At 47.1% G+C, this 14597-nt stretch overlaps 1 protein-coding gene across 3 annotated transcripts in view; it reads right to left on the reverse strand.

Annotated features, from left to right (window-relative positions):
• DIP2C (disco interacting protein 2 homolog C) overlaps positions 1-14597 on the reverse strand; it is a 339643-nt gene that overhangs the window by 103275 nt on the left and 221771 nt on the right. For all 3 annotated transcript variants that reach the window (XM_033102147.1, XM_033102149.1, XM_033102148.1), the window contains 3 exons: positions 10922-11131; positions 3545-3679; positions 1113-1232 (listed from right to left, as the gene is read on the reverse strand). In XM_033102147.1, coding sequence (XP_032958038.1) covers positions 1113-1232; positions 3545-3679; positions 10922-11131 — 465 coding nt within the window. The remainder of the gene's footprint in view (positions 1-1112; positions 1233-3544; positions 3680-10921; positions 11132-14597) is intronic.

The following is a 14597-nucleotide window of genomic DNA, read 5'->3' on the forward strand; positions in this document are numbered from 1 at the left end:
CCTCGTGACCGGGACCCGTAGTGAGCGTCGTTAGTTGTGCTGTCGTGGCTGCCTCAAATTCCTGAATTATTTTGACTTTTGGGAAGAGCCAGAAGTCGCATGGTGCCAGATCCAGTGAATAAGGTGGATGAGGACACACAGTAATGTTTTTATTTGACAGAAATTGCCCTACCAGAAGCGATGGGTGACAGAGAGTGTTGTCATGATGGAGGATGATTTACGGCACACTTAAAACACACCTTCTCTGAACCGTAGCTCACACCTGACTGACTGCACCGAACAAGTTGAAACTTGTCACACACTGTTACTAAGGTTTGACGTGCCGCTTCTTGTATCAAAGATCCTTGCCTTTCCGTTGGATGGCACTCGGCAGTAGTATTCACCGTATTTTGTGACCACACCTCATATACGAGTAATTCTGGACTCCGAAGAGCTCAGATCTTGCTAAATTATATTCTGCCCTTAAATACTGAGATGCAAATTTAAGTTTGCTAGAAGTACTATGAATGACAAGCACAGATCATATTTTCTAGAGTAAAACAAAAAGAATGCCTCAAAATGAAATACAATTTGCCCAAGTCTTTAAAGAGGTGAGAAACTGAGATATTTCTTTTTGTTCCTGGAAGAGGTTTCTCTCAGTTTGTGATGGACAGCTTCCACGTAGTAGAGAGAACCAGCTGCATCTTCCTGTGGTGTAAAGAACAGAACTAGGGGCTTGCGTGGGAACTGATAAATGTGCTTTGTTTCCACTATTGGGGTTTGTGTTAAGAGGCTCATGAGCACAGCTCCTGGATTTGTAAAGTGGGGTAGAAGCAGCTGTCTGCTCTCTGTGTGCATCCCAAGCTTATTCTCAGGGGACTGTGTCACTGTTGACAAGGTTTTCCATGATTTACTTGCATGTCTGAACCTGAGAGTCCTTATAAAGAGGCATGGCTGACGGGACAGTATTCGCACACCTTCACGGAACCTCCAGTCTCCAGAGAGGAGTCCTGCCTTCTAGTGAATGCCAAGGTTATTGTTTTTAAAGGTAAAATAGCCTTGCTGGAAAAATATCATAGTGTATGGGATCAGACGCCATTAAAACAAAAGGGGGTGGGAAAGGGTTCTCTTACCTTCTAACAATTCTTCAAAGTCGTCAACAAAGAATTCCCGTAAGGGTGGTCGTTTAGGTCGTTTGAGGGTGTTGACAAGCTGCTGAATTTTCGCTGATACCCGGCTACTGACCGGCACTCCTGAAACACAGACCCCCGGGCAGAGGGATGCCTTAGCACCCTGAACAAGCACCACAGTGCAGTGGCCGTGACACGCACCCACAGCTCCATCGCAGGGATGCCTCAAGACCAGTGTCCCCAAAGTGCCACCTGGGACGATGTGCTGAGGGAGGACATTCTGCTGGGGGCCCCTGCTGGGAAGCTGCGAGAGACAAAGTGACAGCAGACACGATTCTGCTTCACAACTTTGTAGAACATCCTACTCTTGTGACGTTGGGAAGACCGGGCAGTGTCCCACCTCCAACACCTAAAACAGGGTCTGTCACCTCCTTACTCACATGGTTTTAGGTCCCCTCTATCAACAGGGCTAAGAGAGCTCATGAAGTAGTGAGACCTTCCTGAGTCCGTCTCTGCTGAGACCACTGTGGTGTTCGACCTCCTGGGGCCAAGAGAATGTTCCGCTGGGGATACAAACTCGGGTGCCCCACAGGGACCGCACTGCCCCCACCGCTCATGGCCACTGCGTCCCTCCCGCATCTCACTTCCGTTCTCCTGAGTGAACATTCAGGCAGTGCATTCCAGAAGCACAGCAATGAAAGTCTCTAAGTTCAGCTTCTTGCACAGAATGCTGGCATATATTTATCCATGAGCACTGAGGAAAACTAACTTCACGTTATGTAATACATTTATTACAACAACGAACGTGACATCATTTTGAAAACTGAGTAAGTGAAATAAATGATCACTGAAAAAGGCAAGGGCTTTTCAAAGTTTAAAATAACCCAAATTAATGAACAAAAGCAGCACCAAGATGCTGCCGTCCTCCATGGTCACATGTGCCTCTGCAAGGGGCTCGGCGACCATGGTATGGACGCTGTGCGGGGCCCGCTGTCTGAGAACCACGGCCGCAGGGGGTCTTCCCATAATGACTGCGGCCGTGCCCACCTCCTCCACTGCAGGCATCACAGAAACAGACCTCAGTCTTTGTAATGAATACGACAGATTCAAGAAAAACTTTCTATCAAATGAAAGCACTTTAACGATTGCCTCAAAACACTTCATGAGTACCTTCAAAGTTGAGATGTGAAATATTTTATAGTTTTGAAAATACATAAAAACACACAATCCAGACTCCTCAGTACCTGAACAGTGTTTCCCCAGTAAACAGACCAACCCAGGTCATTTCACAAGGCTGCTGCTTCTCCAGCTACATTCAGAGCATGAAGGACCCGAGGTGAGGCCTGGGGCATGACCCGGAAACTGCTTTCCAACAAGTGCCCCAGGTGATTCTGAGACTTGGGGTCCCCACACGCTGAAGAACACTGGACAACACGTGCTTCATGGAGTTACAGGGACACGTCTGAACCTACCCAGGAAGGTGGGGGAAGATGATGGACCTCACAGTCAAGCTACTAAAATGCCGGCAACCAGAAGAATAGCAACAACCAATTTAACAAACAGCAAAATTAGTGGAGAAATAAAGCAAACACTGAAACTGAGAGCGTTCCAGGGGAACTGACCAAATTGGAAACTGGGGGACTTTAAATGTACGAACAGGGCTCATGAACCCCAGTGCCTCTGGGCTTTGGTCATCATGGAGCCATCTGCTGCCTGTGAGAGGCTGGGTCCAGGCTTCCTCATCACCTCCAAACGACACAGTGTCACGGGACACGAGCACAGTGGGGTGGATGGCACACCCAGGCCACAGAATAGCATTTCATGTCATCAGCAGGGTCTATTCTTACTTTCATGGCCCTGAAAGGACTGAGACTTAGGGAAAGCAGAATAAAGCATGCAGTTCACATTCATGCCTGCTGCTGCAGGTTGGGTCACAGAAACGGCCCGTCATGAGAGCGTATCCAGATTAAAAGCTTTGAGGAATAAAAGAGAACCCCTACTGCTGCATTTTATCAAACCACTAATACGATTTCCAATGTGGAGAAGAAACAACTCTCTTTCTTCCAAAGTCTAAAGTACCTACATCTGACAATTACTTTGTTCACGTCTCACCTCATTCTGCCCCTCTAAGTAACCATCCACGATACTGACACTAATTTGTTAATTGCTGAACCAACATTACTTGTTCATCAACAAGAACATCAGAATTTTATCCAATTTCCTTCTCAGACCAAATTCCTACATCATCATCGTTTTCCTCGGAGACAATGTGCTTTGTTGGAACTATGCCACTTTCTATGGGACGCGTATAAAGAGCTTAGGGAGTTAGATTCAGCGAGCTGTTTATCAGGAAGAAACACATCCAATCGTGGGCTGAAAGGCAAGTTAGTGGAAGTCTGCCCAGGAAGGAGGGAGAAAAGAGCTGGGAGACGTACCATCGCCAGTCTCCATGAGCTCGGCGTTGCCATACTTGGGTGCGTTCCGCGACGTGGCTGAGCCTTGGGGCCTCTCTGCCTGTATCGCGTGCTCTGAGGTGTACGTGGTCACATCAGGAGGTGCAGAGTGGTTTTCTGTAATGAAGCACATCACAGGTTTCCTGATTCTCATGGCAGTTATTCTGAAGGTGAAGGAAGCAACAGGGTTTCAGAAACTGCCATGTTCTACGAAAGACCGTGATTCTGAATCAAAGTCCATTACAGAAATCTCAGCATAAAGTGACTTTTAAGATAATTCAAACTGCTCAAAATGGAACAAAGTGAGGCAAAACTTCAGATATAATAGCATAACAGGCGCCATCAATTTAACTAAAATAACATTTTTAAGCAGCCAATGGAAAAAGAGATGTTGTGAGTTGTATGTCCACAGAAGAGCCATTTTCCCATCTGTAACAATCGCAGCTGCTGAGCTCAAGGTTCAAGGCAGAGCTCTGCAGATTCAAGCTCTGGGCAGTGTCCCAACCTCTCTGTGCCTCAGTGTCCCCATCTGTCACAGAGGATGGTGGCGACTTCCTTGCAGGGGACGTAAGGTTCTTAGGAATCTGCTTGGCAGAGGGTGAGCACTGGGCGTGTGTGTGTGATGTGTGTCTCGGGTCCGGGCACACAGGGAGACTTGCAGCAGGCCCCACAGCACTCGTCCATGGCAACACTGGCGCTCGGCGGGTAAGTGGGAGGGCACAGCTGTGAATAAGGCCTTCAGGAGAGCAGATAAAATAACACTACCAATGACATTTGCTTCAAATCAGCACCTAAAACAAAAGCAGCTAAACTGTGAGTTCGATGCATTTCAATTTTATTCAGATTTACTGTGTGTGAAGCTGTAGCCTCATCACGGGTGACAGGCGGCCAGTCCGTCTCCACGCTGGGCTGCAGGAACACTGCCACATTCCCACTTTGAAGTTAGGAAAAATAATGATTCTAGTATATCTGGTGATTAAAAAATAGGAATAGTGACAACTGGGCGGCTTCAAGGTGCTTTCCAAATTTGCTTAGATGTCACTTCCCCTCCCATTCACCGTCCAGCTCCTCACACGTGCTGCCTGTGGGGTATCACCCCAGCAGCTGCGTCTGTCAGGAAGCAGACAACGTTCTGACATTGCAGGGACATACTGTGCCCTGTTATTCTGACGATGGTCAAGACTCCAAGTGTTTAACCAGCTACCTATCTTTTGGGGAGCCCTTAACAGAACCTTATGTGTAACAGATGCTCAGGAAACACCTGTCGATGGGGAAGAAAGTAGAGTCAGGCTGAAGGAGTAGGTACACAGGTCTGAGACGCTCCAGCTCCAGGCATGAGGCCATGAGGACACGCGCTCCAGGAGCAGTTGGAAGATTATGCCACTCAGCAGAGTGGGGCTGTGTCCTAAGCAGACAGCCCACTGCTCCTCAGATCAACTTCGCAGTAATTTCGTGTCAAGAGAAAAACGGCGGCCACTCTTCCAGCCATCTGCCAAGCATCCCCTCAACCGTGAGCACCACCACACAGCTACCGTGACGCCCTCACACGTGCCCCCACAGGATGCACTCTGCCTCAGCCAGCCCTGCGTGGCTTTTGCTCTCAGCTGCTGACATGGGTCCCCAAGAATCTGCAATGCAAGATGGGCACAGGGAAGGAGGGAAGGGAGTGCACTGAACCACTTTCACGACAGCATCCGCACACCGCTTTGGTACCGCCTCAGCAGGGCTCCCGTCTCTTCTCTTCCAACAAGTCACCCCATAGGCATAGCTGTTTCTGGCTGGGACCATTTCCGGGTCCCGCAGAACCCCACCTTGGAAACCCTGCTCCCTCTGCTTGTGCAGGTGTCCGGCTCAGGTGGGCTCTGTGTCCTATTCAGAGGCTGAAGGTACCTGCCCACGGCCCACACTGTCCACTCAGCAAGTCTGGGGGAGCAGTTCAAAGAGTGAGCAGGTAAGTTACACACAGACGAGTCTGGCTCTAATGCCCGCTGAAAGGTAGCGTTCTTTAATTCTAACTGCGTGAATCGGAACCCCTGGGGTCAGTGGTGACAGACCCATTTTCAATTCCCTTCTAAATGAAGAGAAAAGGAAATCTGGTTTTCATATGCAGAAAGCAATGTGCTCATGGTTCACTAACTGAAGATGGACAGTGAGTGGTGCGTTCAAAGGAACCCAACCTTCCATACACCAAGATGTCCCATCCCGGGTTTCCTACAGTCAACTCGACTGCCCCTGCCACTGAGAAGGAAGGAAGACAGGGCGGTCCCTGTGATACAGGCCCTCAGCCCGTCGGGTCTGCCCAGCTGCCTAAGAGGACATGACCATGCCCTGCACATGGCAAACCAGGCCCCTAGATGAAAACGTACAGGTGAATAAAATTCAATGGTGACGAACAGTGACGCTGGGGGAGAGCCGTGCTGCGTCCACGTGCCACCAAACAGAAGGGGGACTTACATGTTGGTTTCAGCAGTGAAGGCCACTGCCCAGCTCATGGAAGGCACCTCACCGGGACGCTCCAGCTGGTGTCTCGACCAAAAGTGACACATGACAGTATATCACGTAAGGATTTATCTTATTCCGTTAGTGACCACTGAGGAATAAAACATGTGGTTTACCTTGTCTTCTGTGGCAGATTAACTTTTCTTGTGTGTGTGTGCACGTGAGTGTGAGCGTGTGTGATGTGAGTGTGAACACACTAGCATGTGTAGTGTGTGTGATGTGTATGATCATGTGGAGCAGGAGCGCGTGTGAGTGAGCATGTGACTGTGAGTCTGTGCTGTGTTAGCATGTCAGTGAGCACGTGAGCATATGTGTGAGCACGAATGTGCGTGTGGGTGTGTGTGAGTGAATGTGAATGTGTGCGTGTATCTGTGAGTGTGTGAGCCTGTGACACTGCTAATGGGACTCACGGCTGCTGCTCGGTGGCAAGCCTAGGGCTCAGGGTCCTGTGTTCCCGCTGCTTTCAGCCAGCATCCTGCAGGTCAGGGTCGAGCTCAGGTTACACAGGTTCTCAGACCCAAAGCGCCTGTCCCCCACCTTCACGCAGGACAATAACATAAAGATGTGACTGCGACTGGTAGACACATTCTAACAAGTATGTTCTAATGTCAGAACAGGGATCTCCAATGTCGGAAAACAGCTTCCTGATTTCTATCCACAAACACAAACTCAGGAGGGGAGCTCCAATTGTCACACAGCCCACAGTGGGGTTGGCACGGGGGCACTGAAATCTTTATTGTGTATGCAGTGTCACTGTGCTTAGCTGGAAAGAGCTCTCTTTCTGTTTGTAACAAGCAATAGAACAACGACGCTGAGAAGACAGCAAGAGAGCAGCGTCACCCAGGCCCTGCCCCAATAGGTGGGCGTCTGACTCATCAGCTGAGTCTCTGGGTCATCCTGTCAGCTCTCTAAGCCTCACTCTGCACTGTGGCTGAGGGAGCTAAGTGACACCCTGCCCAACACGCCGCAGTGACGTGATTACTGCCACCCTGGCATCAAGCCCAGGTCGTTTCTCGCCTTGCGTGGGGACCCTTCCTCTCAAGAGCTCCAAGAAAGTCTGCAACTCTTATGTGCATAATGGTGCAAGTGGACGTTACGACTGAGGTAAATGCATTTAAACATTGGAAAAGTCAGGGAGCAAACAGGTGGAGTTCTCTTGCGTACACCAGGTATGGGTGAAGTCAGCAGGCACCGCCGCAGAATGGGGCATACAGAGGACAAAGAGTTTGGATACTCATGGGTCCCCAAATCATTACTTTGGTTCTAAGTATAAAATCCAGACAAACAAGGTCAGTTTTGATAGATAAAAATCTCCAAAGCACTTTTGGGGAAAAGAGACAGGATCAGACCTGGGCCCTAATAACACTGACAGGACAATGGGGTATAGGGTGGGGCCAGTGTGTCGGGTCCATGGGCACTCTGGAATGTGGGCTGCTGAACAAAGCAGGTAGCCTTAAAAATGGGGAGTGGATGAAATGGACAAAGATGTAGAGAGAGGGCCAGGGAGGGGCCACCAGAAGGGGAGCGGACCAGGTGTGGGGCCACGAGAAGCGGAGAGGACCAGGTATGGGGCCACCAGAAGGGGCGGGGACCAGGTGTGGGGCCACCAGAAGGGGAGAGGGACCAGGTGTGGGGCCACCAGAAGGGGAGAGGGACCAGGTGTGAGGCCACCAGAAGGGGAGAGGGACCAGGTGTGGGGCCACACAAGTAGGGCAGGGGACGAGGTGTGGGGCCACCAGAAGAGGAGGGCACCAGGTGTGGGGCCACCAGCTGGCAGGCAAACCCCCAAAGCCAGGGTTTGCCCACAGGAGAGCTAAGCTTTACTTACCGCTGACTAAACGTGATGACACAGGATTAGAGGCCGGCACTGGGACCTAACAAACACTCCTAGTCACGTCAGCTGGTGAGAGGTCCCCCTCCAAGCCAGGCTTCTCTCCTACTGCCTGACCCAACAAGCCGCGAGAAACGTGTACTTGATGGAAGAGGCTCATTCCTTCCTTGTGTTTCTAAAGCGAAATCCTTTTCCTTTCTAGTTGCAACAGAGATCGTATGGTCCACGAAGCCTTAAGCCTTGTCTCCTGGCCCCTTGCAGGAAAAGCTCGCTGCCCTGCTTATGATTACGAAGCTCTGGCTGCAAGGGCTCCTCAGCTGGAGTGGGGAGGGGGCAGCAGGGAGCCCCGGCCCAAGCCATAATCACCATCCCCATGTACTGGACAGTGTGAGCCATAAACGTTTGAACGCATCAGTGGAGAGATTATAGAAGAATTCTCTGACACTTCCAATGAACTTCCTCACAACGGTGGCCTTTCAAGCCCTCTGAATAAACTCCCTAGAGAACCCGAATCTAGACTCTGGCTCAGGCTCCTCAGGCCAGTGCATGAGGTGACCTCTGACTCCCGCCTTCTCACAGGACCTAAAGAGACTTCGCTTCTGATGCAAACAGCACACACCAACAGCAGCGTTCACATCAACAAACTCTAAAAGATTCTGGAAATGGTAATTAGTTCCATGAATATCTAACAACTCGTCCCCAACACATGGTAATGGAACCCACACGTGATGATGTGCCAGTTAAAGGGTGACAGAGACCTGAGAACAGCTTCTGTAGAAGCCTCTTTAACTCCCTGAACACACAAAGTTTGGTTCTGAATATACAAGAATGTCATCTATCCACTCTGTTCTTATTTCTAAGCCTAGAAACATACTCAATTTCTCTTCAATTTCTCCACTTCTACGTAGAGAACTAATTCTGATAAAATCTTCCTCTGGTGGTTTTTACGAATGTGCCTCTTGATATTTAAAAGTGTTCCAGTGATTCTGGTTACTTTAAGCTATGTCCCTCAGCTGTGAGGGCTGACAGAACATTCTAGAGACACAAATCCCTTCCTCTCCAATTGTCTTCAGAATGTTAGGTACAGAGGTCCTGAGTAAGCACCTTCTGATAACGATGCAGAACTTTCTGGTTCTCACTGTGTAGCGAGGGCCTTTGTGAAGAGAAGGTGTCCCTGTGTCTGCGGCGCGGGGACCGTCTAGGGCAGGGCTCTTTTGCCTGCGTCACGGGTGTGCTCAGATCCATCCTCACATCTCAGGATGGGGAAGTCTTGGTGGTCCCCCTGTCAGCATTATAGGTGTGACACTAACAGCACGTCATGCAAAACACAGCAGCAGGCAGAGCTGTGGAACGGACTGTGATGGCACACAAAACCTGCCTGACGTGGGAACAAATGTGTGCGTCATAAGAACCCAGGAGGGCCTGGGGTTTCGCTCTAACACAACGGTTGCTTCTGGCCTCTGTGGTCTTTAGCCTCCTACTCTCCTCCCTGTGGGGGGGCAAAGCAGTGTCTGCGTGTTACCAACACCTTCCCACAGAGTTAGAAGCACAAGCTGATGGTTCATTTTACCCTAAATTCCTTAAAACATATGTGCGCATACACACACACACACACACACACACACACACACACACACACTTTCTTATTTGTAGACTCTGGAGCTCAACAGCAGGTCAAATATTGCCAAGTCTGATTTTTTACTTCCTCTGCTTTGTCACTGGAAAAAAGAATTTTAAGTCTCATTTCATTATTTTGCCACAGCTTTCTTTCAAAACCACTTTTTTTCATATTTACACAAAATTCCCCAATAGTCTAGGAACTTATCTTTGTGCCAAAATAGAAATTGCTGAAATGTCACACACTCAGAAGCTATATTTAGGTTACACCGAGACCTATGTACAGGAATCATGCACCCTTTTAGAGTCTGGATGAATTTAATCCTCCACGCCATCACTTTCTCTCGCACTCCACGTGCAAATTCACAAAGGGAGAAACAAATGCACTGATTCATGTACTCAGATGCTGTGTTTCCCTTGTTAGACCCTGGCACTCCCTTGGAGGGGACTCAGTTACAATCACACACGTTTCCAGGGCTGGGTGAGTGGCACAGGTGACAGAACAACCCCATGTCAAAGCCCCATGTGGGTGCGGAGTGAAGCATGTGCCGGACCACAGCCAATGGCTCAGGCTCCAAAACACACAGGAAGAAGCTTTACCACCTAGAAATACTTAACGGTCACACATTTCCATTTAATTTTTAACTTACTGTGATTTCAAACGGAGGTGCTCAGGGCACGTTCACCAGCGTACATGTTGCTGAGAACGTGACACTGAAATTTAACACCACTTTGCATCTGAGTGTTACTTTTAAAATTTTGGAGGAACTTTCCTATTTTCTCCTTTTTACTCACAACAGTTTTGAGGGACAACGAAATTACTCCAGGAAGCAGTGACTTCCGAAGACACAGCATTCACATGAGAATTGACCAGACCCTGCGTCCTTCCCCACACACTGGTCTCATTCCTGATACTCATAAAATGTTTGCAAATCTTATGCCACTGAGCTGATCTGGGCTGTGTACGTGTCCCTTCCACACTAGACAAGGACTCATTTCCGTGGCAAAATGAGTAACCAGCATAAGTGGAGGCAGGAAAACGTGTACCCCATTGACCTGCCTGAAAGGAGTCATTCCGCTCACCCTTCTCGTCTCGTAGTTCTTATCAAATCTCCTTTCCACACTGTTGCCAGACATTTCAGGCAATGCTTCCTAACTGTGCTTTTTCCAACACAGAGGACATCATTTGTCATAGAAGCTACATACAAGCTGATTTCCAAGGTCAAGGTAAACTCACTGTGAAGGCCCACCTAGGTGCACACTTTAGTGTGAGCAGGAAGCACGCGAACAGACACGGCCACTAGCAGTAGAGCAGACACATTCCTTCCCGAGCAGAGGCTGTGGCTCCAGCACAAGGACACCTACGAGGGCGACCCAGGGCAAGCCAAGGCAGAGCGGGCGGGAGCACTCACCTATGTGCGTCTGGGCCATGACGTCCGCCAGCCGGTGGGCGGTGCCGCTGCCCCCACTCTGGGTGGACGAGGACGACGTGGTGGACGTGGTGGAGCCGTGGATGGCCTGGCTGATCCAGTGCTCCATGTTGATGCTGCCCTGGCTGGAGGTGGGCGTCCCCTGCGAGTCCCCCTGCACCGAGCCCTCGTCGTCCGAGCCAGAGGAGGTATCTATGGGACAGAGCAGAGCTGCAGTGCGGCCGAGCCAGGAGGCACATGCGGACCCAGCCCCCCAAACACAGGCCTGCTGCACCCTTGATGGCCGCCACAACTCCCGGTCATCCCCAAGGCCACGCCACGGCTCACACGAGTTATGGTTCAGCCTAAGGAATGTTTCATCCAAAACACCTCCAACTGCTATCAAAAGGGTTCCTGACATTACAATCTCGGACTGAGACTTTCCAATTCTCTCCACTCAACAGTTTGGGAAGAAGCCAAAGGTATTCTTTGCACAAACACACAAAGCAGGCAGCGACGGGCAGCATTTTCTCAGACATGCTGGACTTGCACGGGCTCCAGAGTGAGACTGTTTGTAGCCTGTGTTCAGTCCCGAAGGGGCTCTCTGAGCTGTGACTTACTTTCAAGCGCAGTCTAAGTACAAGACAGCCCTGCGCCTCCTCAAAGAGCGAGGTGCTGGCAAAGAACACGGAGGGGCCCCAGTCACTGACCTGCACGCACCAGGCCTTCCTCCTTCCAGGGGACAATAATCACCACGTGCACTTTATGGACCAGCGCAATGTATTTACTTTTACACCTGTCTCCTACAAATTCTTTCATTGTTTATTTTTCTATCTGTGAAAATTGTTTACCTTGAATTGAGATAAAACATGTCACTTTTCATTAAAATTAAGGGAAATATTTTTCATTTAATGTCTTTTCACTTAGCAGCAAGGTTTTCAAGACAGAATTATTGGTGGACTTGTTACTTAAACTTCAATGTAATCCTGACATTTAGGATCCTACTTACAGGTGACTTATGTGACATGCCACGAGGGAAAAGAATGTGAGTAGCTCTAGAACATTTAATGAGAACAAGAGAAATGAGTCTGTCTTGAATCAAGACGTAGGACCTTTTTTAAACACAATATTTGTAAAGGATATTTACATGAATACTTTATTATCATTGTGATATGACCTATGCTCTATGAAAACATTTTTAAAATTTGTTAGAAAAGCTACAATATTAGCAGCCTGACAAGTTCTGTCCCCCTGCCCTGCCTCTTAAAATAACTTAGAATTATAATTTACATAGAAATAAAATGTATATAATTTTTGTATTCAGACCTAAGACTTTTTTCAATTTTTTTTTATTGTGGTAAAATAAATACATAACATGAAATTTACCATCTTACCCATTTTTAAGTGTACAGTTCAGTCGTATTAAAGACATTCATAATGTCGTGTGACCATCACCACCATCCATCTCAATAACTCTTTTCATCTTGCAAATCCGAAACTCCATACCCATTAAACTCCCCAGCCCCTGGCACCTACCCTTCTATTTTCTATATATATAATTCTGACTACTCTAAGTACATCACAGAAGTGGAATTATGCAGTATTCTCCCTTTTGTGACTGACACATGTCACTCAGCATAATGTCCTCAAGGCTCGTCCACATTGTAGCCTGTGTCAGAATTCCTTTCCTTTCTAAGGCTGAATAATATTCTACTGGGTGGATGGACATTTTGACATCCAGCTGTCTGCCGATGTACACTTCCACGGTTACTACCATGTTCTGGCTGTCATGAACATGGTGTACAAATCACTCTTCGAGGTCCTGCTTGTAGTCCTTTTGGGTGTGTGCCCAGGAGTGGAACTGCTGGATCACATGGCAGCTCTAACTTTAACTTTTCGAGGACCCTCCACACTGTTTTCTATAGTGGCTGCATCCATTTATAATCCCACCAGCAGTGCCTCAGCATCCTCACCAACACTTACTGTTTTCTGTTATTTTCACGATAGTAGGCATCCACACGGGTGGGAGGTGGCATCTCACTGCAGTTGTGGTTTGCGTTTCATAAGGATTAGTGATGCTGAGCCTCTTGCCATGTGCTTATTGGGCATTTGTATGTCTTCTTTGGAGAAATGTCTGTTCAAGTCCTCAGACTTAAGACTTTTGAGAAATGTATATAACCCATATATCCATACCGAGTATTACCATCTCCCCAGAAAGTTTTCTGATGCCCTTTTACTGTCAGTTTTCATTCCTCATCCCACCTTTTCAGAAGAAAACTACAGAACAACATCCCTTATGATACAGACACAAAAATCCTTGAAAAATATTAGCAAACAGAGTTGAGGAACATGCACAATGGATGGGACACCACGACCAAGTGTGCCCAGGGTTACACATATGAACATGAATTATAGTTGATTTGACATTCAAAAGTGAATTGTTGTTATATAGCATGCTAGCAGAATAAAAAGATAAAAAACCCTAAGTTAACCTTAAAAGTCAAAAAGAAAAAACATTTCACAAAATCAAATACTCACTTTGTTGAGAAAACCTCTCAACAAAGCAGAAACAGAAGGCAATGTCCTCAACCTGATAAGGACACCCATGAAAACCCACAGCTCACATGGTGTTCGATGGTAAAAGATTGAAGACATTTCCAAGACCAAGAATAAAGCAAGGATATCCATTCTTGCACTTCTACTCAACATTATCTGGAAGGTTCTAGTCATTGAGACACAGCAAAAAGAATACATCAGGGTATCCAGATTGGAAAGAAAACAGTAAAATTGTCTTTATTCACAGATATGCTCTTGTATGTAGGAAATCCCAAGGAACACATCTAAAATCCTTGAATTAAGAAATGAGTTTAGCAAGGTCACAAGATAACTTTAGCAAGGATACAAGATAAAGAAAAATGATCTTTATACAGATACTAGCAGTGAACAATCTGAGAATTAAATAATAAAAAAAATTCCAGCTGAACAATAGTGAATGCCAACTATAATATTATATATATATGTATATATAGGTATGTATACATTTACAATAGGCAGAGTACAGCATTGGGAGTGGAGACAGTGGAAATGGGATGGCTCGGTGCGATGTCAGAGAGATAGTGGATGGGGGGAGGGGGGTCCACAGTGTGAGGGATATACATGATAAACGTCTAAGTAAAAAAAACAAAAACAAAAAACAAACAAACAAAAAAACTCATAGATACAGACAACAGTTTAGTGGTTACCAGAGGGTAAGGGGGTTGGGGGGTGGGAGATGAGGGTAAGGGGGATCAAATATATGGTGATGGAAGGAGAACTGACTCTGGGTGGTGAACACACAATGTAATTTATAGATGATGTGATACAGAATTGTACACCTGAAATCTATGTAATTTTACTAACAATTGTCACCCCAATAAATTAAAAAAAAAAATTGGGTAGTTCATCAAACCTTCGAAGATGTAATTTAAATATTTGAACTAGCTTGTCAAATTATTTAAAATAAAAAATTTTCTCTATGAAAAAAAAAATTCCGTTCACAACAGCATCAAAAAGGATAAAAACCTTAGTAATACATCTAACAAAAATTCAAGGCAATAGCTAATAAAAATCCTAAAGCTTAGCCTAAAATTTACTTGGAAATACAAAGGATTTTATACAAAAAAATAAAAAGGAATTTATA

The sequence above is a fragment of the Rhinolophus ferrumequinum genome, unplaced genomic scaffold, assembly GCF_004115265.2.
Source record: "Rhinolophus ferrumequinum isolate MPI-CBG mRhiFer1 unplaced genomic scaffold, mRhiFer1_v1.p scaffold_109_arrow_ctg1, whole genome shotgun sequence".
Classification (NCBI taxonomy): Eukaryota; Metazoa; Chordata; class Mammalia; order Chiroptera; family Rhinolophidae; genus Rhinolophus; species Rhinolophus ferrumequinum.